Genomic DNA, 27,415 nt, shown 5'->3' on the forward strand with positions numbered 1-27,415 from the left:
TCCGGAATCGGTCTCCCTGAGCAGCGGCTCACCTTAGGGGCATGATCAGGGCTGAATCGCGCCGGAGGCCGCGACCTCCGTGCCCGCTGCTGGGGGGGGGGAGACCCGACATACCTTCCCCCGGTCCCGGTAGCAGCTCAGCAAGCTGCTCTGCAAACAACTCAGCCCCGTGCACCACAGCCTGCCAAGTGGAGCTGTTCCAGTATACTGTCTAAGCGCTCCACGAAGAGGTAACAGTAAAAGCACTACAGCTTATATGTTAACTCTTCCACTTTCTTTCCCGAATGAAAAGCTCCACTCCCTGCTCCAGCCACATGTACCTAAACTGTGTGACCCGCCCAGAGTGCTACACAAAAAGTGACCCCACTTCCTGCCCCACCACTTCCTGTGTACCTCACCAGCTACCCCCAGTCATGCGGCCCCTACTCTTAAGGTTCCCTCTGCTCCGGGGCTGATCTACATCCAGCATAGCAGTAGAAAGTGAATGTAAAACTGACCATAAAGAGGACAAAGGAGTAGATTTACTAAAACTTGTGCACTCAGGATCTGGTACAGTTGTGCATGGTAACCAATCAGCGTCTAACCTTAGCTTGTTCAATTAAACTTTGGTAATAAAACCTGGAAGCTGATTGGTTTCAATGCAGAAATGAGTCTGAGTTTGCACTCTCCAGCTTTAGTAAATTAATCCCAATGTCTCCTTGTCCATGTGTCTGTAGTCCAGCACCTGGCTACACTGTTATACTCTGGTGCTAGAAAGTATACACTGGCAACTCAAGGTAGAACTCTAGCCCACCATTTTTTTTTAGACTTGATTAAAGTTAGAGCAACTTTTGGGTTTTTATTGCAATGTATGTCCCTGTTGTAGAGATCACCTCTCACTTCCTGTCCTGGTGACAGAACTATAGATAAGAGAAAGACTGACAGAGGTTTTTCCACACCGTACCAATAAAAGTGATATTTTGTAAGCCTGCATTAGATTCTCCTGACTTTTTGCCCTGGTGCCATATGAGTGCATATCACCCCAGGGGACAGATATTCCAACCTAACAGGGATTTTAGCTCTCTCTAGCTAAACTCTTTCCTATTCTATCCAAAACTGAAGAAAATATTTTTCAGTTTTAACCACCTTACTATCACATCCTTGTAAAAAAAATGGTGGGTAGGTGGATTCAATTTTCTGGAGCATCGTCAAACTCTCACAGTACTGAGAACTGAAAAATTACCTGGTAATAAAGGGGAATGTACAGGAAAAGAGCTTCTGTCTAGATTCTGCACTCAGTTAGCCAAATAAGTAATCCGCTATATAGGACTTAACCACTTTCTGCCCAGCCTATTTTCTGTATCAATAATTTTTATTCAAGTTCAACAAGTAGCCAACGTGCAAAAGTTACGGCCACGCAAGGGGCTAGCATTGACAGTTATCACACAAGTCAGCCAAAAAATTTGCCAAAAGTTGCAAAGTAAACATAAAGAAGAGAATGAGAACTAACATTGCTGCAGAGGCTAGGCCTGTTTCATAAGGCTGCCAGGGGTCCTGAGAAGGTACTGTATACAGAACTGAGGAGAGAGGCAAATTGGGACTCGGGAGGAAGTGAAGCCGAAAGGTGGCACTAATGAAAGAGGGAGTGCGCACCTGACAAGAAAGGAGCCAGGGAAGGCTAAGGGAAGCAAGAAAGAAGGAGGATCAGAGGGTCAGAGCTTGAGAGAAGGGGGAATGGTAAGGGTTCGGGAGCATCAGGACCATCCGTCATAGGCCTGCCCAGCCTATTTTAAATTGACGACTGGGCAGGACATTCGTCATTCTGGGTGGACCATTATATGACCTTATTTCTCCCAGAACGCACCTCGCACATGTCCTACAAGCTGCGCAGAGGCGCTATCTGTCACCGGCTGTGTCTGACTGATCATTGTACATGCCCACTGCTGGTACTATGTGATTGCTGTGACCAATCACATCAGATCACATGACAATTGTACACAATAGATGGCTTCCTTTCATGCCATTTATTGTGTACAATTGTGTTACTAGCTATGATTGGTCACAGTGATCACATGGTACAGACAGGGACAATTATAGCCCATCTGTACCATGTGTTAGCTGTGGCCAATCACAGCTAATCACAATAGTAAATACTGAATAAATCTGTTTCATTCATTAAAAATGGTTGCTTATACCGGTGAAATTCACTGATATAAGCAATCATAATGTGTAAAAAAAAATAAAAAATCCTGATCACTTCCCCAGAGTAGTACAGTGTTACTATGGTATTTCTCTGGTCTGTGTTTTTAAAAAGTGTAAAAAAAAAAAAAAAAGTAATGAAAAATCAAAAAAAAAATTGAAATTATTAATTAATTAATTTTTTTTACATACTGTCACCAGTCAGTGTTTCTGATCACTGCCACACCACACAACACACACAACTTTTTTAATTTATTTAGCAAAAGAAATAAAAACCCCAGCGGTGAATAAATACCACAAAAAGAAAGCTCTATTTGTGTGAAAAAAATGCTAACAAATGTCATATGGGTACAGTGTTGCATGGCCACTCAATTGTCATTCAAAGTCTGAAAGCTGAAAAAATTGGCCTGGGGGGGTCAAAGTGCCCAGTATTGAAGTGGTTAAAGATCAACTCCTCTTTGTTTTAAAAACAATAAAAGCTGTAGCTGCCAATACTGTAGCTACTGACGTAAAGTGGTTGTACACCCTATACAACCACTTTTACCTGCAGGTAAGCCTATATTAAGGCTTACATGTAGGTGCTGGAAATATCTCCTAAACCTCCACGGTTTAGGGGATCTTTACAAAAAAGCCATGTGCCGATGTCTACGGCGCATGCGCACTTTAGAAAGGGCAGATCCTGTCATTTCTAAAGGAGTCATGCCTTGACTGGCGGCTCCCGCGCGCATGCGACTCCGGCCAATCACAGAGCCGAAGTTCACAGCATCGGAAGGAAGAGAGGTGCAGATGGACGCTCGCTGCTAGTGGGGACAGTGGTGACATCACAGGCTTCGGTTTCAGGTAAGTGACACATAATGGGCTACTATGCGTTGCAGGGAAATAAAGAGGAAGTAAAACCCATCAGGGTTTACTTCCTCTTTAAGAAACAGATACTCACTAGCCCAGCAGTCCAGCACGGTCTTCACCCTGGCCAGTTCTTCGGATCCCCAGAGCTGCCATCTTGGCTGTGGGAGCCAGCTGTGACTTCTTGCTCTTTTGACGCCAGCTCCCCACTGCACATGCGCAAGATTGCACTGCAATGTCCAATTAGTCCTGCAGCCTCCTGGGACATGTGGACATGTGACATGTCCCAGGAGGATGCGGGCAGGGAGGTGATAGGGCCAAACTTAAATCATTTTCACCTAGGTGAGAATTGTCAGAAAAGGTATCCATTCCTGAAAAGTTCAAATATGTTGGGGTGGGGAGAGGGGATTTAAGTGAAGATCCGCTTGAAGAGCAATAGGAAGCTTTTACCATTAAAGTTCATTTCCCAGGATAGAAATATGGGGGGTTGCCATTGTTAATCTCTCCTCTTGTAAATATGAGTTCTCTGGATCTGAGCTACTGACCTGTCTTTTGGCTGTATGGGTCGGTGAATGGTGTGAAAACCTACACTTACTCCATCAACATCACAAGCCAGCTGCTATGGCTGAACATAAATTTTTTTGGTGGCATCAGCGTCACCCCCATATTTCTCAATGCTGAGAACATAATTGTATTTTTGAACTTTGATTAAAATACCTCCAATGGCATTAATAACTTATATAAATAAATGAATCATAACTCTTCAGCAGCTTCTGTTGACTCTCAAACTCCCACCACAGTATGGGTTAAGACTGAACCGCAGAAGAGCATTGGATCCTCCAGTATGTGTAAGTAAAAGCTATTATTTTCTATGTTTGCATTGCAGGGTACATTTATTCAGAAATCTGATTATCACTGAGGGTGTCCAAGGGACATTTTTTAATGTGGACAAATTGTGGTAGGGGTAGGCATGAGGAACACTAGGGTTTCTACTTTTTCTTCTCATAATAATAATAATAATAATAATAATGCTGATAAAAAATAACAATAATGGAACTTCATGAGCAGTAAAATGAAAGCAAAACCAAAAAATCATTGGGTCTGCCGCTAGGAGCTTGTGCATTACCAAGAAAGTTTCTCTTGCAGGTTGGATGTAAAGCTAAAACTTTTTTTGATTAAGACCCTTGTCAGTTTTTTAATTTGCTGTCCATGTCCCCTCTCAGAGATTTCTCCTCACTTCTTGTGCCAGTGATATAGCAGAAGAGATCTCCCCAAAGCAAGGAAATATTCCCCCTTAGAAAGTTGTAAACAGATTTCCCCTTATCTCCTGTTATTGTGATATCTCAAAAATGTTAGATTTTCCATCATTTTTAATCCTAGTGACAATGGTTACCAGGACCCGTAAACGGGGGGAAACTCCCCAGTGATGACAAGGGCAGCAATAGGCTCTTCTCCTGTACTGAAATTGTTTACTCTGATTTTACTGCACACTGTAACCTTTTCGCAGTGTGTATTAGAAGCTGCAGCAAGTTAGATAAAGCCTACCTTATTTCTTGGATGGAGGATGTTTGGCATCACCTATCTAGGCTTTTTATCTCCAGCCTGACGATCCCTGGCCAGTCCCTTTTATTAAATGGATTTCAATTCTTTCAAGCATGGAGGCTCAATATCTCATGTGGGTGTTAGCGCAGCTTCTTGTTTTCGGGAAGCTATGTACAGCACCCTTCTGGCCCCTCCCAGCAGCCATGATCTTCCTGCATTGCACAGAAAAGCAAAGAGACCTAGTGAGGATGTCTGTGGGTCTAAAATAAGATGGGTCACTAAAACAGAAACATTTTTGTTAATAAATTCATTAACATGATGACAGGGGAAAGGAGGAACCAGGGAAGGCAAAGTTTAAGCAAAATATACTTCAGCTTTAAAAACATGGTGGTTCAGATTTTAGCTATACAAAATTATGCTTGGGGGGTGAGTGGACACAAGAACCCCTTATATAAGAGGATCCCATAGTTTTCCTGGGAAAGGGTCTCCCCCTTGTTTATTCTCTGCAATTACCAGTATTAACTCTACTCCCTCCATAAGCTAAATACGAATGGCTACCTGCTCTGTCATTTTGTATTGTATTTAGGAACTTGCTGTTGTAGCGCTACCCCCCGCAGGACCCTCTGTATAAGACGGGTACTCTGTTCTTTGCCTTGACTTTCCCAAGGGCTGCGGCCCCTCTGACGGACTAGGTTGAGTGAAAAAGCAAGTAAAAACAGTGAAGCATGGCAAATAGTTCATATTACCTACTAATAGTGCTTTATCAAAAGCAGGCACCAAACCAGCTAGCAAATTAATCTTAAAGTGATTGTAAAGTCTTGTTTTTTCCCTATAAAAATAACAAACATGTCATACTTACTTCCTCTGTTGCAGTGGATTTGCACAGAGCAGCCCAGAGCCTCCTCTTCTCTGGTTCCTCTCCGGTGATCCTGGCCCCTCCCTTCTGTTCAGTGCCCCCACAGCAAGCAGCTTGCTATGGGGGCACTCAAGCTGAGTCACAGCTCCCTGTGTCCATTCAGACATGGAGCCCGACCCGGCCCTGCCCCCTATCTCCACTGATTGGCTAGCTTACTTTGATAGCAGTGGGAGCCAATTGCGCCACTGTTGTGTCTCAGCCAATCAGCCGAGCTGAAACACTCGTGGACAAAGAGGGACCTCAGGTAAGTGTAAGGGGGGCTGAAAGGGGCTGCTGCAAACAGAAGGCTTTTTATCTTAATGCGTAGAATGCATTAAAATAAAAAAAAACCTTCTGCCTTTACAACTCCTTTAATGCATTACCACTTAGTAAAGTTGATAATCAAGCAAATACAAATAAATTGGTATTTGTGGTAGGTTCAGCATACAAAATGGCTAAAAGTGAGCGTTAAGCATAAAATGACACATAATGTCCAGGTCAGCATAAACAGTAGCAGCGTCCCCTGAAGTGCCACAATGTGCAGCAATAAAGCTTGATCTAAGAAAAAATTACTAGGACTATACTGCCAGTGTGAACTAATGGAATCTATGCTAGGCCTAAACTGACTGGGTAGGCGCTGTTCATAGAAATTAAGGAAATGGGAGAAGGGAACTTGCAGGATAGTTTCATGGAAGGGGCAGTTCTTTATGTTGTTTTTCTGCTGGCTATCGATAGGGCCCTTTAGGAAGCACTGGTGCACTTAATAAGTTTAAGTTTAAGTAAAACAGCATGCAGTATAAGTGTGGTAAAGATGCAGTAAAGGTGCAGTACAGGTGTGGTACAGGTGCAGTATACTTGATGTCCTGCCTCCAGTAACCCTACTAATAGTGTGAATAATGGACAGTGAGCCTATTCACCAGTCAATGAGGTGCATCTGTGAGCACTTGCTGTGGAAGGGGGCCCCCTCTTTCTCTCCACAGGATGCCTCTGGTGATCAGCAGTGGAAAGTAGAGGGTGAGAGGATGCTCAATTCTCTCTGTAATAATTTCCACACTCAGGCGCTAAAGTCTTTCATAACTCATCAATTGCGTGGCAAGTACTTTAGGTCATAATCCCAGCTGCTAAAAAATACTACTTGGAGTAATAGATAAAAACATGTAAACCTCAATAAAACAAAAAGCGCTTAGGAAGACTGACCAATTGGGGATGATAATAGACCACTGATTGTCCCAATGTGCTATGACAGTGTATTTTGTGGGTATAATCCAAAAAACAATAAGCCATAAAAAGCACCTAGAGCGTGAATTGCATTGTTATGGTAACACACATGCTTGCTGTCCAGGCCCCCTTAACTTTGACCCACAGCGACTTCCAGCTATCCATTGACTCTACTTCTGGTGTGCCAGTCCAGTAGAGAGTGGTTCCAGCTACATCAGTGCTCTCCCATAGTGGTATTACTGATACTGCCTGGATATCCTTCGGCTGCTTGGCATGAGTGACCCAGTGTCAGCAGCTCTGTCCCCATGGCGTTATTACTGACACTGCTCTGGACTAACTTTGGCTGGTATGAGGGTTCTCTTCCATCATTGCTGCTACCGAGGCTTAAGTTGTGGATGGTACATGCCCTATGGTGTACTCTATTTCCTTCAGCAAGCAGCCTCCTCTAATCTGTGGATTTTTTATGTGGTCTTCAATAAACTTGCTTTTTAGGCTTATTGATTTTATTATTATTATTATTATTATACCCACAAAATACGCTGCTGAAGTAATTGGTACAATAAATAATATTTAAAGGTGGTTACGGATTACCTCTATTTATTGCACATATGTATTACCTAGTCTATTCCTATAGTTAGCTAGTCTATTAAACCGCTGGTCACATGTTACTGTTGATATCACAAAAATTCAAGGTTAGCTATGAAACAAGGCACACTGCTTAATAAAACAAAGTCTTATTTATTTCCCAAGAAGATAGCAAAACGCTAACATGAAAATACTATAGAGAATTATACAGAGTATATGACAAAAGAACATCAAAGATACTTATCACAATGCTTTCCTTGAGATATTGTTTCATCGGCTGGGCTTAGTATGGCAAAAGAGAGATAGCCATGAGGCTCAAAATAGTGGAAAGAGCCATGCAGCTCAGGCACAAGCCAAGAGCAAAAAGGGTAGAGAGAGAGGAAGGTCTCTGACTCGTTCAGTCCTTTTACACTTCAATCATACACCATCCAGACCCAACCCCATTACAATCCCATCTAGACCTTTGACGAATCACAGTACTTATGGGGCAGTCCTCCTCAATAAATTATATTACTGTCCGTCCTGCTGTATTGGCTTCTAGGGGCAGCATTGTCCATTTCTATGTATCCTGGTCAATCTTCAGTGCCTTTGATCTTTGATCTTCTGTAGCAGGACATTCATCAATCATCTTGTCAGCTATGGTCCCTTTCAATATTGCTTGCAGTGTTATAAAAACAGATGGTCCGGAGCCAAGCGTTGTTCAGCCTTGATGGAGGCCTGATTTCTTCTTTCAGATATGCTACAAAGACATTCCAGACCACCCCCAAGAAAGCAAAGGCTTGGTTGTATCAACCAGAAAGAATCTCCAGAAATATGATATTAAATCATGTTGCCTTCCAACAGCTGCCATAGCACATTAGAACAATTTGTGGTCTAACATCATTCCCAATTGGTCAGTCTTCTTTAGCTCTTTTTTTGTTGTTCAGTTCTCCCTGTGGCAGCGGTGCAGATGTGATTGTTGTGGTCTTTGCTCTGCTGCCCTGGGTGTATTTGCCCCCAGGTCTCAGTCTCTGGTCACTCGCCCCATGGATGATCCATGTACACTAGGACCGGTATGCAAATTTCAGCTCCCAAGCTGTAGTGAGGAAGAGCTTTCAAGTACAGTCTGATAAAAGTGTTCCACCACTCCCCTTCCTCCTCAATGTCCCTTAGGAACTGTATTGTAAACGTCAATAAATCTCATTCTGTGATTGATGTTTCAGACTACAATTCCAATGTTCCTCAGCGTTCTGACCATAGTGTTCCATAGGCTTTACTGGCAATAGCTCTTCCTCTGCTGACTGGAGGGGATAGTGCAACACAACATCCAGCATATCAGAAGAACATAAGAGTAAAATTGACTGTAAAGACAATGTCTCCTTCTCCATGTTACTGTAGTCCAGCACTTAGGTACACTGTCATACTCTGGTGCTAGAAAGTATCTGTTGGCACGTCAGTGTAGAACTTTAGCCCATCATTTTTTTGTTAGGCTTGAATAAAGTTGGAGCAACTTGTCTCTGTTGGGGAGATTACCTGTCCTGGTGACAGAACTGTAGATAAGAAAAAGGCTAACAGAAGTTTTTCCACACCATACCAACAAAAGTGATATTACAGTATGTTTGCTTGCATGGATTCTCTTGACTTTCTGCCCTTGTGATATAAGAGGATAAATCTCCTCAGGAGACAGATATTCCAACCTGACCGGGATTTTCTATTCTAGCCAAAACTGAAGAAAATGTTTTTCTAGGAGTTCAGCTTTAACCACCTTACTATGATGCCCTTAAAAAAGAAAATGGTGGGTGGGTGGACTTCATTTTTTGGACCATTGTTTATAAATAGCTCTTCAAAGAACACTCATGTGCAGTCAGTGCACACTTTGCCTGTGGTCGAGTTGTCAGACAACGCAAGCCGCAGGCAAAAAGTACAGAGACAAACAGAGTGGCTCTGTGCCCTGTGATTGCTGCAATGGCCAAATACATTGATCACAGTAGTAAACTGGTAGTAAGCAAACCAAGTAGTAAGCCCTCTCTTTGCTTTCAAAACCACATCCACTGATCACATCTCTTGACGTATGAAGTTGTAAGTTTCTGCTTGTTTACAAAGATCCTTTGTCTTCGCCATAAGGATGTGCATTAGTTAGTATTTATTGTGCACAAGTTTAATCAAATGATTGCATAAACTATTTAGCACAGTTCACAGCGATTTGCAACTGTGTAAATGACACTCTTTTTTATGGCTTTATAGACAGGTATTTAAACTAAAAAGCTAACATTAGTGTCACACCAGCTAATCATCACAAGGCTTTTCCATCTCTAGAAAAGTCTTTATTAGAGAAACTCTCAGAAAACGCTGAGGTCTCTAGTGACTTTAACATGTTTAACATATCTGTGTAATTGTAAATCAAACTATCACAGCACTGAAAACTGAAAAATGGCCTGGTAATAAAGAGAAAAATACAGGGAAGGAGCCACTGCCTAGTATCTGCACCCAATCAGCCAAAATGAGTAATACACTATATAGGACCTAAAGAGGAACTCCTCTCATTTTAAAAATATTAAAAGTCGGCAGCTAAAAATACTGTAGCTTCTGACTTTTAAGGAACAGACACTCACCAGCCCAGCAGTCCAGCACTGTCTTCACCCTGGCCAGTTCTTCGGAACTCCAGAGCTGCCATCTTGGCTGCAGGAGCCGGCTGTGACTTCTTGCTGTTTCGCCGCCAGCTCCCCACTGCAGATGCACAAGATTGCACTGCAATGTCAAATTAGTCCTGCAGCCTCCTGGGACGTGTGACGTGTCCCAGGAGGTTGCGGCCTGGGAGATGATAGGACCAACCTAAATAATTTTCGCCTAGGTGAGAACTGGGGAAATGGGAGTAAATAACTGTCAGAAAAAGATACCCATTCCTGAGAAAAAAGTCAAATATGTTGAGGGGGGGCGGATTTAATTGAAGGTCCGCTTGAAGAGCAATAGGAAGATTTTACTATTAAAGTAAATTTTCAGGGATAGAAATATGGGGGGTTGCCATTGTAGATCTCTCCTCTTGTAAATATTAGTTCTGTGGATCTGAGCTACTGACCTGTCTTTTGGCTGTATGGGTCAGTGAATGGTGTGAAAACCTACACTTACGCCGTCAACATCACTAGCCAGCTGCTATGGCTGAACATAAATCTGTTTGGTGGCATAAGCGTCACCCCCATATTTCTCAATTCTGAGAACATAGTTGAATTTTTGAACTTTGATTATAATACCGCCAATGGCATTAATAACTCATATAAATAATTTAATCATAACTCTTCAGCAGCTTCTGTTGACTCCCAAACTCCCACCACAGTATGGGTTAAGACTGAACCGCAGAAGAGCATTGGATCCTCCAGTATGTGTAAGTAAAAGCTATTGTTTTCTATGTTTGCATTGCAGGGTACATTTATTCAGAAATCTGTTTATCACTGAGGGTGTCCAAAGGAAATTTTTTGAAGTGGACAAGTTGTGTCTGGTAGGCGTGAGGAACACTAGGGTTTCTGGTGCCTCTTCTACTTTTTCCTTTCATAATAATAATAATAATAATAATAGTGGAACTTCATCATGAGCAGTAAAATGAAAGCAAAACCAAAAAAGCATTGTGCCTGCCACTGCAATACCAAGAACGTTTCTCTTGCAGTTTGGATGTAAAACCTAAACCTTTTTTGAGTAAAGTGATTGTAAAGCTTCGATTTTTCTTTTTTTTTTAAAATAACAAACATATCATACTTGCCTCCAATTTGCAGTTCGTTTTGCACAGAGTGGCCCCGATTCTCGACTTCTGGGGTCCCTCGGCAGCTCTCGCGGCTCCTCCTCTTATCAGATAACCCCCTAGGAGAAGCGCTCTCCCAGAGGGTTACCTTGCGGGCGTGCTCCCGAGTCCATCATTTGGCGGCCAAAGACGCCGAATGTAGGTTTCGGCCACGCCCCCCAGTGCCCGCGTCAATGGATTTAATTGACAGCAGCGGGAGCCAATGGCTGCGCTGATATCAATCTATCCAATTAAGAGCTGAGAACCCCGGGCAGAGGGACAGCATGTCTCCGCCCTGGGAAATTCCAGAGCTCAGGTAAGTAAAACAGGGGGGCTGGGGGGCCGGTCACTGCCAGGTGTTTTTTCACCTTAATACAACCCCTTTAAGACCCCTTTCAGTTTTTTTTCATTGCTTTTCATGTCCCCTCTAGGATATTTCTCCTCACTTCCTGTGCCAGTGATATAGCAGAAGAGGAGATCTCCCCAAAGCGAGCAAATATTCCCCCTTAGACAGTTGCAAATAGGGATGAGCCGAACACCCCCCTGTTCGGTTCGCACCATAACTTGCGAACAGGCAAAAAATTCCTTCAAACATGCGAACACCGACTATGGGACACGAACATGAATAATCAAAGGCTTATATGCAAGTTATTGTCATAAAAAGTGTTTGGGGACCTGGGTCCTGCCCCAGGGGACATGGATCAATGCAAAAAAAAGTTTTAAAAACGGCCGTTTTTTCGGGAGCAGTGATTTTAATAATGCTTAAAGTGAAACAATAAAAAAAGTAATATCCCTTTAAATTTCGTACCTGGGGGTGTCTATAGTATGCCTGTAAAGGGGCGCATGTTTCCCGTGTATAGAACAGTCTGACAGCAAAATGACATTTCAAAGGAAAAAAAGTCATTTAAAACTACTCGCAGCTATAATGAATTGCCGGTCCGACAATACACATAAAAGTTCATTGATAAAAACAGCATGGGAAGTCTTCACAGGAGAACCCCAAACCAAAATGTAAAAAAAAAAATGACGTCATTGTCAAAAACTGTCTCTTGTCATTTTTAACATTTTTGACAGTTTTTTTGTGAAATGGTAGGGGTACAAAAGTACCCCCTTACCATTTCACACAGGGGGGAGGGCCGGGATCTGGGGGTCCCCTTGTTAAAGGGGGCTTCCAGATTCAGATAAGCCCCCCGCCCGCAGACCCCCACAACCACCAGGCAAGGGTTGTGTGGAAGAGGCCCTTGTCCCCATCAACATGGGGACAAGGTGTTTTGGGGGGCTACCCCAAAGCACCCTCCCAATGTTGAGGGCATGTGGCCTGGTACGGTTCAGGAAGGGGGGGGCGCTCTCTCATCTCCCCCTCTTTTCCTGCAGCCTGCCAGTTTGCGTGCTCGGATAAGGGTCTGGTATGGATTTTTGGGGGGACCCCACGCCATTTTTAAAAAAAAATTTGGCGCAGGGTTCCCCTTAAAATCCATACCAGATGATTTTGAGGGGGACCCCACGCCATTTATAAAAAAAATTTTGGCTGGGGTTCCCCTTAATATCCATACCAGAACTTAAGGGCCTGGTATGGAATTTAGGGGGACCCCCACGTCATTTTTTTTTTAAATTTTGGTTCGGGGTTCCCCTGTGGGGAATTCCCATGCCATTTTTATCAATGAACTTTTATGTGTATTGTCAGACCGGCAATTCATTATAGCCGCGAGTAGTTTTAAATGACTTTTTTTCCTTTGAAATGTCATTTTGCTGCCAGACTGTTCCAAACACGGGAAACATGCACCCCTTTACAGGCATACTATAGATAGCCCCCAAGTACGAAATTTAAAGGGATATTACACTTTTATTGTTTCACTTTAAGCATTATTAAAATCACGGCCGTTTTTAAAACTTTTTTTTGCATTGATCCATGTCCCCTGGGGCAGGACCCAGGTCCCCAAACACTTTTTATGACAATACCATGCATATAAGCCTTTAAAATTAGCACTTTTGATTTCTCCCATAGACTTTTAAAGGGTGTTCCGCGGCTTTTGAATTTGCCGCGAACACCCCAAATTGTTCACTGTTCAGCGAACTGGCGAACAGCCGATGTTCGAGTCGAACATGAGTTTGACTCGAACTCGAAGCTCATCCCTAGTTGTAAACAGATTTCCCCTTACCTCCTGTTATTGCGCAAAAAATGTTGGATTTCCCTTCTTTTGTAACAATGGTCATCGGGACCTATAAACAGGGGAAACTCCCCAGTAGGGCCAAAGACAAAAACCTGACAGAGGTACTAACTTTTCCACATTTTTAATCAAAAAGATCAAAACATTTTTGGGTTTACATACACTGCAAAGCTAAAACCCCCTCCCATCAATTATTTATTTATTTTTATACTAGTAATGGTGGTGATCTTACAGTGGCACTGCGATAGTATGACAGGCAATCTAACACTAACTGATACTTTTGACACTTTGTGGGAGGCAGTGATACTAATACAGTTATCAGTGCTAAAAATGCAATGGGGTTTATTTACTAAAGCTGGAGAGTTAAAAATCAGGCTCACTTCTGCAAAGACCTGAGCTTGATCAATTAAGCTTTGGCAATAAAACCTGGAAGCTGATTGGTTTCAATGCAGAAGTGAGCCTGTTTATGCACTCTCCAGCTTTAGTAAATAAACCCCAATGTCACTGTACTAATGACACTGGCTGGGAATGGGTTAACATCTAGGGCAATCAAGGGGTTAAATGTGTGCCTAACAGTGCTTGGTGCTGTTTTTACTAAGGAATGTGCCAGTTTTTATTCCCTGCTTTGCACATCCCCACTGATAGGACAGAGCTCTGTGTTGTTTACATTCACAGAGCTCTGTCCTGTTATTCTCTTTGCCAATCAGCGGGTCCTGGCCGGCAATCTTTGGTTTACTGGTAGTAAGCAAACCAAGTAGTAAGCCCTCTCTTTTCTTTCACAACATCCACTGATCACATCTCTCTATCTATGAAGTTGTACGTTTTCCTTTTGTCTTCGTCATAACAATGTGTATTATTCTGCATTAATTTTGCACAAGTGTAATCAAATGATTGCATAAACTATGACGTACAGTTGCCAGCGATTCGCAACTGTGTAAATGGCACTCTTTTTAATGGCTTTATAGGCAGGTATTTAACCACTACAATAATGGGCACTTTTTTATCATTTTTTTTCACACAAATAGAGCTGTCGTTTGGTGATATTTAATCACCACTGGGTTTTTCATTTTTTGCTAAATAAACATATAAAGACCGAAAAATTTGAAAAAAAAGTTTATCTTTGTTTCCGTTATTTTCCGTTATTTATTTGCAAGATTTTATTTCTTCATAGATTTAGGTCAAAATGTATTCTGGTACATTTCTTTGGTGAAAATAACCCAAATCAGTGTATATTATTTAGTCTGTAGGAAAGTTATAGAGTCCACAAACTATGGTATATATATATATACACATATATACCTATATATATATATATATATATATATATATATATATATATATATATATATATATATATATATATATATATATATATATATATATATATCTGAAAGTCGATTAGTACTGATGTCTCTTAGATTGTAAGCTCTAACGAGCAGGGCCCTCTGATTCCTCTTGTACCAAATTGTATTGCAACTATATTGTCTGCCTTCATTTTGTAAAGCGCTGCGCAAACTGTTGGCGCTATATAAATCCTGTATAGTAGTAGTAGTAATAATATCGTACTGACGGCCTCATCTCATTTCTTGAGGCCCGAAAATGCCAGGACAGTACAAATATCCCCCGAATGACCTCTTTTTGGAAGACAGTCCTAGGTATTTAGTAAGGGGCATGGCAGGTTTTTGGAAGTTGTAATTTATTGTCACAATTTTTGGGAAAATAAATAAATAAATAAGAAATAAATAAGAAATCACAATTGTTTTACATACTGCCACCAGTGCAGTACAGAGTTATCATATAACTGGTGTGGCAGTGTTCAGGGACACTGACTGGTGACAGTATGTAAAAAAAAATATATATATATATATATATATATATATATATATATATATATATATATATTTTTTTTTTTTTTTTTTTTTTTTTTTTTTAACACACTGTGACCTGAGCAATACAGTGTTACCATAGTAAAACTGTACATTACTACTCTGGGGAAGTGATCATCACTTTTTATTTTTTTTACACATTATGATTGCTGACACCAGTCTTTTGTGGTGATTAGCTATGATTGCCCAAAGCTAATGATATGGTATAGATAGGCTGTGATTGGCCCTGTCTGTACCATGTGCAGTGGCGTCTCCAGCTTTAATATTTAGGGGGGGCACATGGGGGGACAGGGACAAAAGTAGGGGGTCCAACTATAAAAATGTATAATATATATGTATATATATCTGAAAGTCGATTAGTACTGATGTCTCTTAGATTGTAAGCTCTAACGAGCAGGGCCCTCTGATTCCTCTTGTACCAAATTGTATTGCAACTATATTGTCTGCCTTCATTTTGTAAAGCGCTGTGCAAACTGTTGGCGCTATATAAATCCTGTATAGTAGTAGTAGTAATAATATCGTACTGACGGCCTCATCTCATTTCTTGAGGCCCGAAAATGCCAGGACAGTACAAATATCCCCCGAATGACCTCTTTTTGGAAGACAGTCCTAGGTATTTAGTAAGGGGCATGGCAGGTTTTTGGAAGTTGTAATTTATTGTCACAATTTTTGGGAAAATAAATAAATAAATAAGAAATAAATAAGAAATCACAATTGTTTTACATACTGCCACCAGTGCAGTACAGAGTTATCATATAACTGGTGTGGCAGTGTTCAGGGACACTGACTGGTGACAGTATGTAAAAAAAATATATATATATATATATATATATATATATATATATATATATATATATATATATATATATATATATATTTTTTTTTTTTTTTTTTTTTTTTAACACACTGTGACCTGAGCAATACAGTGTTACCATAGTAAAACTGTACATTACTACTCTGGGGAAGTGATCATCACTTTTTATTTTTTTTACACATTATGATTGCTGACACCAGTCTTTTGTGGTGATTAGCTATGATTGCCCAAAGCTAATGATATGGTATAGATAGGCTGTGATTGGCCCTGTCTGTACCATGTGCAGTGGCGTCTCCAGCTTTAATATTTAGGGGGGGCACATGGGGGGACAGGGACAAAAGTAGGGGGTCCAACTATAAAAATGTATAATATATATGTATATATATCTGAAAGTCGATTAGTACTGATGTCTCTTAGATTGTAAGCTCTAACGAGCAGGGCCCTCTGATTCCTCTTGTACCAAATTGTATTGCAACTATATTGTCTGCCTTCATTTTGTAAAGCGCTGCGCAAACTGTTGGCGCTATATAAATCCTGTATAGTAGTAGTAGTAATAATATCGTACTGACGGCCTCATCTCATTTCTTGAGGCCCGAAAATGCCAGGACAGTACAGGGGGTCCCCTAGTTACAAACATCCGACTTACAAACGACTCCTACTTACAAACGGAGGGAGACAACAGGAAGTGAGAGGAAATCTACCCCTAGGAAGGGAAATTCGCTCCTGTAAGAGTTATTATGGGGAAAAGGTACCTCCACTGATGCTTTATCACCAGTCTATGTTTCCACAACAACCCAAAATTTTCAAAATCCAATTGTCATTGGGACAGAAAGTGAGGTGAAATCTTCTGAACAGGGGCACAGACAGCAAAACAAATGTTACAGGGGTGATAACCCTTCCCTATGCTATCCAAAAAGCTTAAAAATAGTTTTTTTGGCTGGAGCTACACTTAAAAAATGTACCTGTTCCGACTTACAAACAGATTCACCTTAAGAACAAACCTAAAGTCCCTATCTTGTTTGTAACCCGGGGACCCCCTGTACAAATATCCCCCGAATGACCTCTTTTTGGAAGACAGTCCTAGGTATTTAGTAAGGGGCATGGCAGGTTTTTGGAAGTTGTAATTTATTGTCACAATTTTTGGGAAAATAAATAAATAAATAAGAAATAAATAAGAAATCACAATTGTTTTACATACTGCCACCAGTGCAGTACAGAGTTATCATATAACTGGTGTGGCAGTGTTCAGGGACACTGACTGGTGACAGTATGTAAAAAAAAAAAAAAAAAATATATATATATATATATATATATATATATATATATATATATATATATATATATATATATATATTTTTTTTTTAACACACTGTGACCTGAGCAATACAGTGTTACCATAGTAAAACTGTAAATTACTACTCTGGGGAAGTGATCATCACTTTTTATTTTTTTTACACATTATGATTGCTGACACCAGTCTTTTGTGGTGATTAGCTATGATTGCCCAAAGCTAATGATATGGTATAGATAGGCTGTGATTGGCCCTGTCTGTACCATGTGCAGTGGCGTCTCCAGCTTTAATATTTAGGGGGGGCACATGGGGGGACAGGGACAAAAGTAGGGGGTCCAACTATAAAAATGTATAATATATATGTATATATATATATATATATATATATATATATACACGCATACAGTGCCTTGAAAAAGTATTCACACCCCTTGAAATTTCCCACATTTTGTCATGTTACAACCAAAAATGTAAATGTATTTTATTGGGATTTTATGTGATAGACCAACACAAAGTGGCACATATTTGTGAAGTGGAAGGAAAATGATAAATGGTTTTCAAAATTGGCACCTGGGGCGGATCCTATATCGGGCATCCCTCCTCCCAGGCGGACAGGCAGCGCACCGTACGTCGACGTCAAGTGATGTTAGGGTAGTATACAGGCTGATTGGGGGGATATAGTGCCAGGTTAGGGTGATATAGTGCCAGGTTAGGGTGATATACAATAGTGCCAGGTTAGGTGGTAGTGGCAGGCTAGGTGGTAGTGCGAGGTTAGGTGATGCTGGTCTGCAGAAGGTGGATTACCAGCCAGGAGCTCCTTCTGTGGCCATCAGGAAGAGACAGAAGGAGCTCCCGGCTGGTAATCCACCTTCTGCAGCCCAGCATCCTTGCAGCATCACCACCCCAGGATCAGAGGGAGCACCGAGGACCACATACCTATACAGATGAGCCTTTTATATGTTTTTACCCTGTAAGTGTGTTTTTACCTGGTGTCATTAAACATCATTTGTTAATACTACACTCAGGTGGCGATTCATTCTCTACCCCTCTCTTATCCATCACAGAGCCAGCTCTCTGAGGACAGCAGCCGCCTAGCCTACCAGCCTACTTTAACCATTACATTACCGGTTACCACTTAACCCTTGAACTTCCAGCCTGTCCCATATGGACTAAGTTGCTCAGCCCTTTATATCTCCTGTTATATATGGACTTGTGTGTTTGCGCTTACAGTTACCAATACTCTAATAGTGCCAGAGTAAATACATGACAACATGAATAGATAAGAGTCCTGTTCCCCTCTTCCTCCATCATCTGCACTAAAAGCATGAATCTATGACTGTCCCTACTTCTGCAGAACCTCCTTCTCCCCCTCCCTGAAGTAAACATAAAGAAAAAAAAACTCACATGGGTGCTGGCAATCTGAGGATTGATTCTGGCTTCTTCTTCCTGGAACTGTAATCAAAATGTGGGTGGGAGGGAAAGAGGGAGGGGCTTCAGCACAGACAAAGCATTGCAGCCTCACCGTGCCCATCATTGCCGCCTTACTGTGCCCATCATTTCCGCCTTACTGTGCCCTCATTGCAGCCTCACCGTGCCCATATCATTGCCACCTTACTGTGTCCTAATTGCAGCCTCACCATGCCCTCATTGCAGCCTCACCATGCCCATCTCATTTCTACCTTACTGTGCCCTCATTACAGCCTCACCGTGCCCTCATTGCAGCCTCACTGTGCCCTCATTGCAGCCTTACTGTGCCCATCATTGCCACATTACCGTGCCCTCATTGCAGCCTTACTGTGCCCACCATTGCAGCATCACCATGCCCATCATTGCAGCCTCACCGTGCCCATCATTGCCGCCTTACTGTGCCCATCATTGCAGCCTCACCGTGCCCTCATTGCAGCCTTACTGCGCCCATCATTGCCGCCTTACTGTGCCCATCATTGCTGCCTTACTGTGCCCTCATTGCAGCCTCACCGTGCCCTCATTGCAGCCTTACTGTGCCCATCATTGTCGCCTTACCATGCCCTCATTGCAGCCTCACCATCGTTGCAGCCTTACTGTGCCCATCATTGCAGCTTCACGTGTCCATCATTGCAGCCTCACCGTGCCCATCATTGCCGCCTTACTGTGCCCTCATTGCAGCCTCACCGTGCCCTCATTGCAGTCCCACCGTGCCCATCTCATTGCAGCCTTACTATGCCCTCATTGAAGTATCACCGTGCCCATCTCATTGCAGCCTTACTGTGTCCTCATTGCAGTCTCACCATGCCCATCTCATTGCAGCCTCACCATGCCCTCATTGCAGCCTTAGTTACTGTGACCTCATTGTAGCCTCTGTGCCCTCATAACAGCCTCACCATCTTGCAGCCTTAGCGCTGTGTCATGGAGCTAAGTGTGATTGTGAAATCATGTTCTGCCGCGCTATGACAGAAGTCCCGCCCTCCTCCTAGACCAGCTCGTGTGATAGACGCAGTGTTCTGTCTATCACATGAGCTGGTCTAGGAGGAGGCTTTTGTCCTAGCGCAGCAGAACATTTCAAAGCTCCATGATACAGCGGTCTCCCGCTGTGCCTGTGAGTGAGAAGGAGGGAGGGGAGCACTGCAGCCATGCACGGCAGAGCCCCAGGGCAGGCAGCCCCGGTAGGCCAGTCCGGCCCTGTTGGGGGGGCACATGGGGGGCCCAGTATGATGTTGGGGGGGTTAGTGCCCCCTGTGGCCCCAGGCTGGTGACGCCAATGACCATGTGATCACTGTGACCAATCACATCTAGAAACACAATTGAATACAATGGATGGCATGAAAGGAAGCTATCCATTTTACAATTGTCATGTGATCTGCTTTGATTGGTCATAGTGATCACATGATACTGGCAGTGGGCCAGTATATTGATCAGTAATCATCTGTGTCTGGTGGTGCGTGGCCCCGAAAGGATGTCATATGATGTCTACTCACAAGGACAAAAAGCCCACCCGGCCATCATTCTGTTATAGGCCAGGCAGGAAGGTGTTAAACTAAAGCTTACTTTAGTGTCACACCAGCTAATCATCATTTTAAAGCTTTTCCAACCCTAGAAAACTTTTATTAGAGAAACCCTCAAATAAGCACTGAAAACCACCCTGAAAAATAGCCTTGTAATGAAGGGGAAAGTATGGGGGATGAGCCATGCTTAGTATCTGCAACCAGTCAGCTGAATAATGAATCTACTATATAGGACTTAAAGAGGAGCACCACTCATTTAAAAAACATTATAAGGCTGTGTTCACCTGGGTCGGTTCTTTGCCAATGTTTGGATCCCCAGAGCCAACACCTTGGCTGTGGGAGCCTTGCTGTTTTGCAGCCAGATCCCCACTGCACATGTGTAAGATTGCACTGCAATGTCAAACTAGTCCCGCAGCCTCCCAGGACATGTGACGTGTCCCAGGAGGTTGCGGCAGGGACATAAGGCCAAATGTAGATCATTTTTGCATAGGGAGAATTGCGGAATTGGAAGTGGATAACTGTCAGAAAAAGGTACCTATTCCTGAAAAAAAAGTTCAAATGTGCTGGGGGTATCATTGTTCCTCTGCCTATGTGGAGGGGGGTGTGTGCCTATCCTCCAATCGGCTGTCACACAGTGTATGCCTAGACTCCACTCCCACTGCTGGAACAGGAAGAAAAAATTCTAACACAATGTACACTTTCTAAAGAATATAGCAAGCTGAAGACAGCAGATATACAGTGCCTTGAAAAAGTTTTCATACCCCTTGAAATTTTCCACATTTTGTCATGTTACAACCAAAAACATAAATGTATCTTATTGGGATTTTATGTGATAGACCAACACAAAGTGACACATAATTGTGAAGTGGAAGAAAAACGATAAATGGTTTTCCAAATAAATATGTGAAAAGTGTGGCGTGCATTTGTATTCAGCCTCCCTTTACTCTGATACCCCCAACTAAAATTTAGTGGACCCAATTGCCTTCAGAAGTCACCTAATTAGTAAATAGAGTTCACCTGTATGTATTTTAATCTCAGTATAAATACATCTGTTCTGTGAAGCCCTCAGAGGTTTATTAGAGAACCTTAGTGAACAAACAGTATCGTGAAGGCCATGGAACACACCAGACATTTTCCTTCTACTTCACAATTACAGTATGTGCCACTTTGTGTTGGTCTATCACATAAAATCCTAATAAAATACATTTAAGTTTTTGGTTGTAACATGACAACGTGTTCACTTCACTGGGTGTATGCAAGTGTTTACATCCACTTTAAAGTGTGCTTGTTCCAGGTTTGTGACTTAAAAAGTATTAAAGCCAAACAATGACATTTTTTAAAAGGGGACTCAGACTTCTACCAAGATTCTCTTTAAACTGTATATCTGGGTAAAATAAAAAAAACATATTCAGTACCTTTATGTAATACATTAGTTTAGTCTATTAAAAAAATATGCAAGTACAATAACTGTTGATCCTGCCAGAGATTCAGTGAGCTCCCAACTTCCTGTTTCAGCTGCAAATTCTGTCGGTGCTGCAACGAAGACTCAAGCAGGTCTATCTTCCATCCCTAATTTTCCCCTTGACTAAAAAACATCTTCAACTTATGTCATGGAAATGAGGAAAGGAGAAAGGGTTCTGTGGTTCAGAAGGGAAAACTTCAACAAAACATGGGGATTGGGGAAATGTGCATTTATTGCAGAGATGTACTGAACATTTTATTATTTTTCCCAGACATAAAGTCCACATCCAGGAAAATAAATCATACCCCATAGGTGCTCTTGCTGCAATACTCATCTCCTCTCCAGTGCTGTCCCACACAATAGTTGCTGTACTAAGTCTTCTGGACTGAATATTCAGTGTCATTCAACACTAAAGCCTCGTACACACGATCGGACAGGCTGTTGGCGGGAAAATCCGACCATGTGTACACTTCATCAGACAATCGTTGTCGGATTTTCCGCAGACAAATGTCTGTTGTCGGATTTTCCGAGCGTGTGTACACAAGTTCGTCGGACAAAAGTCCAAAGTACAAACACGCATGCTCGGAAGCAAGGACGAGCCAGAAGCGGTCGGTCTTGTAAACTAGCGTTTGTAATGGAGAATTAACATTTGTGACTCGGCAAATTATGAAATCTCGAAATGCAGCGCACAATTCTCTTCTTCTTTAATGGGATAATAATGAGGCTGCTTTTCTGGTGATACTGATGGAGTTTTTGCAAAAACATTTTCAAAGGCTTTTCTTTTCTAGTGAGATCAAGAATACATTTAAAAAATTATTATTTTTTTCTTTTATTTGGGCAAGTTACCACAACACCATTATCACATAGTTTTTAAGATCAAAGATGCAACTATGTTGGTGTCCCTTGTCAATTTTACATTGTATTTTTTTTAAATGTAACTGCCTACTCCCAAACTGTCATTTGTAGTAAAACACATAGCCAAGTATTATTCGCCACAATTTTTTTATTGTGCATTAAAAAAAGAAAACAAATAAAATTAGACATGCTATCTGCCAATAGAACTTAACCAAAAAGTGCATTCTATGCATCCAAAAATAAAGGCCAATAATAAATAACATGTCATCTCCTCCGATTCCGCAATATGACTGGTTGACGAACGGATGTTCAGAAACGAACTGAAAAGCGCAAACTGAAAGCGCAAATCCACACTCCCCAAACTTCTACTAACACGATATTAGCAGAAGGAGCCCAAAGGATGGCACTAAAGAGCTGAAAAACAATGTAGTACGTCAATACGTTCGTATTTGTTGGCCAACAATTGTGTGGCCGTGTGTATGCAAGACAAGTTTGGGCCAATGCCCTTTGGACAAAAGTCCACGGTTTTGTTGGCCAACAATCTGATCGTTTGTACGAGGCTTTAGAAATCCAATGAGGGCAGACAGTTTAGATTGTCAGTCACACTCTGTTGTGTTGCCAGTGGTCACCAGGACAAACAAAGGATGAACATTAAAAAGCAGTCATACATACCTAATTCCTCGCTCCCAAGGCAACCAACATTTTGCCCTTCTCCCCATTGCTCTGGGTTGTGGGTGGATCTTCAGTGTCCTCACAATGCTAAACTACTTGCTCTGCATTGTACATGATGACATCAGATTACCTGCAGCCAATGAAAAGTCAAAGAGAAGCAGTTTTCAGGGGAGTGGTCACATGTAGAAGAAGAAATTTGCATATGGCGAGGGATAAGGTAAGTAAAACTGCTGTTTAATAGTGATAAACAAACACTCATGCCAGAAATAATTAAAAAAACCTTAAAAAAAGAATAATGTGTTAATTGCAGTGGCTCTTTCAAATCCAGTGATTAATAGTTGATAGTGATTCACAAAAACCTAGATTCCTGTGAACAAACAGCGCTTGCTGGTACCGTGCATCATCAAACTCCTAAAAAATGTATATATTTATGAATAACACAACAAAAACAAAAAACAAACTATAAACATGTGAAAACCAGTGTTCATAAGTCCTATGGCGGTTAATATGAAAAAGTTATTTTCCAAAAAGCATGTTCCTGCCGTGTAAATCCAACAAAGAGTGACTTGTTATTCAATGTGCTCCCAAACAAATACCTTGTGGAAGTTAAATGAAGATCCCCACTCACTGAATTAAGTTGACAAGATTCTAGTTATGCCTCTGATTTGACTCCTCTTGTCGTATGACATTGAGTTGACACTCAATGTCATACGACAAGAGGAGTCAAATCAGAGGCGTAACTAGAATCTTCAGGGCCCCGGTGCAAGAAACCATGAAGGGCCCCTACCAGGGGTGTTGGTAGGTCTACAAAAGATCTCGGGCTAGAGACCATAGCAGTGATTTAAAGAAAGCCATACGCTTGGGCGGGCATACACATGTATATAATATACACGTGTGTGTATATATTTTATATATATAGATATAGATATATATCTATATATATAGATATATATATCTATATCTATATATATAGATATATATCTATATATATAGATATATATCTTGATGCGTTTTGTCATCAAAATGGACTTCATCAGAAGGGCCTCTGATGATGTCATTTTTGATGACGAAACAAGTCACGCTAGGACGAACGGTGCATATGCAGAGCTGTAGGTGGAACGTACGCCACAACATCTGAGTGGTTTTACATGTTTCATTTGCTGTTACGGATGCCTGTACAGGAAGGATTTGCAAAGTCGATTTGTTGTAAGCTGAACCTGCCTGAAGAGTCAAAACTTTTTTATGCTATGTGGAGCCCGTTTTCATTTTTTTCTGACTGCCATGAGATTCATCCTTGCAGGTACGGAATGCAGTAAGGAGGGAACGATTGAAGCCGGTTGGTGGAATTCTTGGTCACGGAGACTGCTTAAGCCTATTTGTCTCAGTGGCAAAACTTTCAGGGTCGCAGCAGTTGCACTTGCGACTGGGCCTTGGCGTTCTGCCGCTGTGGGGGGCCCCCAAGACCCGGCATCTCCCCCTGCACCTCTGGCTGTCAATTTAGTATGCAGTGGGGGGAGTGGGAGAGGGCAATCAGCAACTCTATGGTGCCTACGAGCCGCGGGATCTTCCTGGGGCTAGTAGTTCTCTTCCCGACTGTATACAGTGGAGAGGGGAGGGGCCTATATCCGCGTCAATCAGTTTACAAGTGAGTCGGCTCTGTTTCTACACTCTTGCTGATACCTGGTCAGGTCAGAGGTCATAGAGCTGCCGATCACCGCCTCCCAGCTCCCCCCAGGTGGGGGGTCCAGAGATGTGCTGGGGGTTGGAGGTGCACAGCGGAGACCAGCCAGGTACAGGGGAACCTCTGGAAGGGAGGGGGGCAGCTGTCAGTTTGATTTTTAATAGTACCCCAGACAAAAAGGAACATTTAACCATTGCAAAGGTAGTCCTAAATTGAGCTGTAAGATGAATGTTACAGCAATGATCCAAAACGTGTTCATGCTTAATATGCACATTCAGTAGTTTCCCATCTAAAATTCTGTTTCTGGAAATAGGATAAAACCTTGGATTGCAAGCATAATTCATTCCTGAAACGTGCTTGTAATCCAAAACACTTGTATATCAAAGCAAATTTCCCCTTAACAAATTATGGAAACTCAGATGATTAGTTCCACAACCATTTATTTATAAGTCATTCAGTCTACAGTCCATATAAAAAGATTATAGCAATGTGACTCCAAAGCAACTTCGAGGCAACTTCAGGAAATGCCTGGGTAATCTTCCTGTAATGTTGGATCCAAATAACCATAATTAGGATGAGGATCCGACTTAAGGCTCATGCACACTGCAGCTCAAAAAAAAAGCTGCCTTTACAGGCATTTGAGCTTTTATTACAGCTTGAAGAAGCTTGTGCTTTCTTGTGTTCTTGTGCACATTTTATTGAGCTTTTTTGAGCTCCTTAGAGCTTTTTGAGCATAAACGTTTTTTTTTTCACAAACCCTACTTAAAGTCTATGGGCACAGGGGCAAGTCGGATAAAAGTCGCCTTGAATTAGTACAGCAAACTTTTCTAAAGTCAGAGTGACTTCAGTAGTACTAATTTAGATAGCTGTCATTGACTAAAATGGCATTTCACAAGTCACGCGACTTGGAGTCACATACGTTGGATCCCAAGTCGCAGCAGTGTGAACCGAACCTAAATGTTGTACCTTTATTAAATGTAACCATATTGCTACACTTGGAGGCGCCTCTCTTTTCTTTCATGCTCAGTTGACGCTACTCGTATTGAAAGACCTCGCTCGTTTATCAAGTTAAAACTTATTTAAAAAATGTCCTCGTCTTGTAAAACACTCGCAGAACAAGTTACTCGTAATCCAAGGTTTTACTGTATATGTTGCAAAGACCTAATTTGATTGTACAATCTTTCATCAGATCATGGACCACCGAAGGCAATAATCCTCCTTGCTCTGCTTCCAGTACTTCTCAACTGATTCTCCAGAGTTTGTCCAGGCTGTTAGAGGTGTGCGGATGACAAATCCACATTCTTCATGCAACCGCCGAGTACGTTTTCTAATATCCAGAACACTGGACCATTTCAAACACTGGCTGCTTTTGGATCGGAGCCTGCTTCTTTTGTGTGAACAAAATGCGAATGACCATATTAAAATATGACTTGCATTTTGACGCATATTTATGAGCTCTGGTGTTTTGCTGTGTCTATTGTCTTACTTTTTTATTGATATCACCATTTTTAATAAGGTTATTAAAGTGTACCTCCACTTTCATGGGAAACAAATAATATAGCATGTACAATTGCTACTCAAGTCATATTTGTAATTGAATGTTATTAAAGATTACTTTTTATTTTCATACTGCAGCACTGTAGTTGTCTGTAAAATGCAATGTAATATAGTAACCTGGAGTCATTCTGTACACAGAGGGTGTACAGAACGCCCCCCAAAACTTTCATTTTCTGCTTGTGTGATGATTTTCCCAGATGTCTGCACTAAGATACAAGTCACATTTTGGGCATCCACTGCAACGAAAATGTAATTTTTGGCTAGATAGTCCCAAAGGGAAATCACATCTAGAAGGATACAGACCCTGACACTTTCCTCATTAGAACACTGCAAGTGTAGCAACTGATTGAGAATTATAAAATCACTCCTATTCACTTTGCACATGAAGAGTGACAAACAGACAGCTATTTCTTCAGAATAACAAAAGGTAGGAATTTGCAACAAAGTTTGTTATAATTTTTGCAATCTATATAGATCACCCGAGGGGGTGTGTTTTTTTCAACGAAAGTGGAGTAACTCTTTAAAGTGCTATTCAACCAAGAAAACTGAGGACATACTGTAAATGCAGGATTTCATGGGTTCACCCCTTGAAGGGGGCAACATCACGGTACTCTTCATTCACCATGTATTGATACAGAGAGCAGCATTGTTGTCATTATATCATCAGAGGAATGCCCGCTTATGGGAGAAGACTGAAAAGAAGGAGGACCTAGGGTGTCACATGCCTGGCCTAAAGACTTCTGAAAAAATTAGTATAAAAAATAAAGTAAAACAAACTTTTTTTAGGCTTATATCCCCTTGTTTTTACCTGGTGATCCTGCCAGTGAAACACTTTTCGATGCAAACATGACAGTGCTCACTCACTGTCCGATATCTATGTATTGCTACCCCCGTATGAGCCGCTGGATGATCCTTGTTCTCTGGTGCTGCCCTAAACCTTGCAAGCTCCCTGTCCCTTTTGCACTCTAGGTTCAGACATGGTTTAGACAATCAGAGTTCAATAAACGGATTACCAAAAATACACAGCTCAGAGTAAAGG

At 41.8% G+C, this 27,415-nt stretch overlaps 1 protein-coding gene across 12 annotated transcripts in view; it reads left to right on the top strand.

Annotated features, from left to right (window-relative positions):
- LOC141107897 (uncharacterized) overlaps positions 1-26,446 on the top strand; it is a 53,317-nt gene extending 26,871 nt beyond the window's left edge. Inside the window, exons 3-5 of one of the 12 annotated variants that reach the window (XM_073598943.1) lie at positions 3,789-3,869; positions 10,539-10,619; positions 26,009-26,446. In XM_073598943.1, the coding sequence (XP_073455044.1) occupies positions 3,789-3,869; positions 10,539-10,619; positions 26,009-26,067 (221 nt within the window). In that variant the 3' untranslated portion in view covers positions 26,068-26,446. The remainder of the gene's footprint in view (positions 1-3,788; positions 3,870-10,538; positions 10,620-26,008) is intronic. The other 11 variants (XM_073598944.1, XM_073598945.1, XM_073598946.1 and 8 more) reach the window with 11 other exon arrangements.
- Positions 26,447-27,415: the final 969 nt, after the last annotated feature.

Source organism: Aquarana catesbeiana, linkage group LG09 (genome assembly GCF_042186555.1).
Source record: "Aquarana catesbeiana isolate 2022-GZ linkage group LG09, ASM4218655v1, whole genome shotgun sequence".
Taxonomy (NCBI): domain Eukaryota; kingdom Metazoa; phylum Chordata; class Amphibia; order Anura; family Ranidae; genus Aquarana; species Aquarana catesbeiana.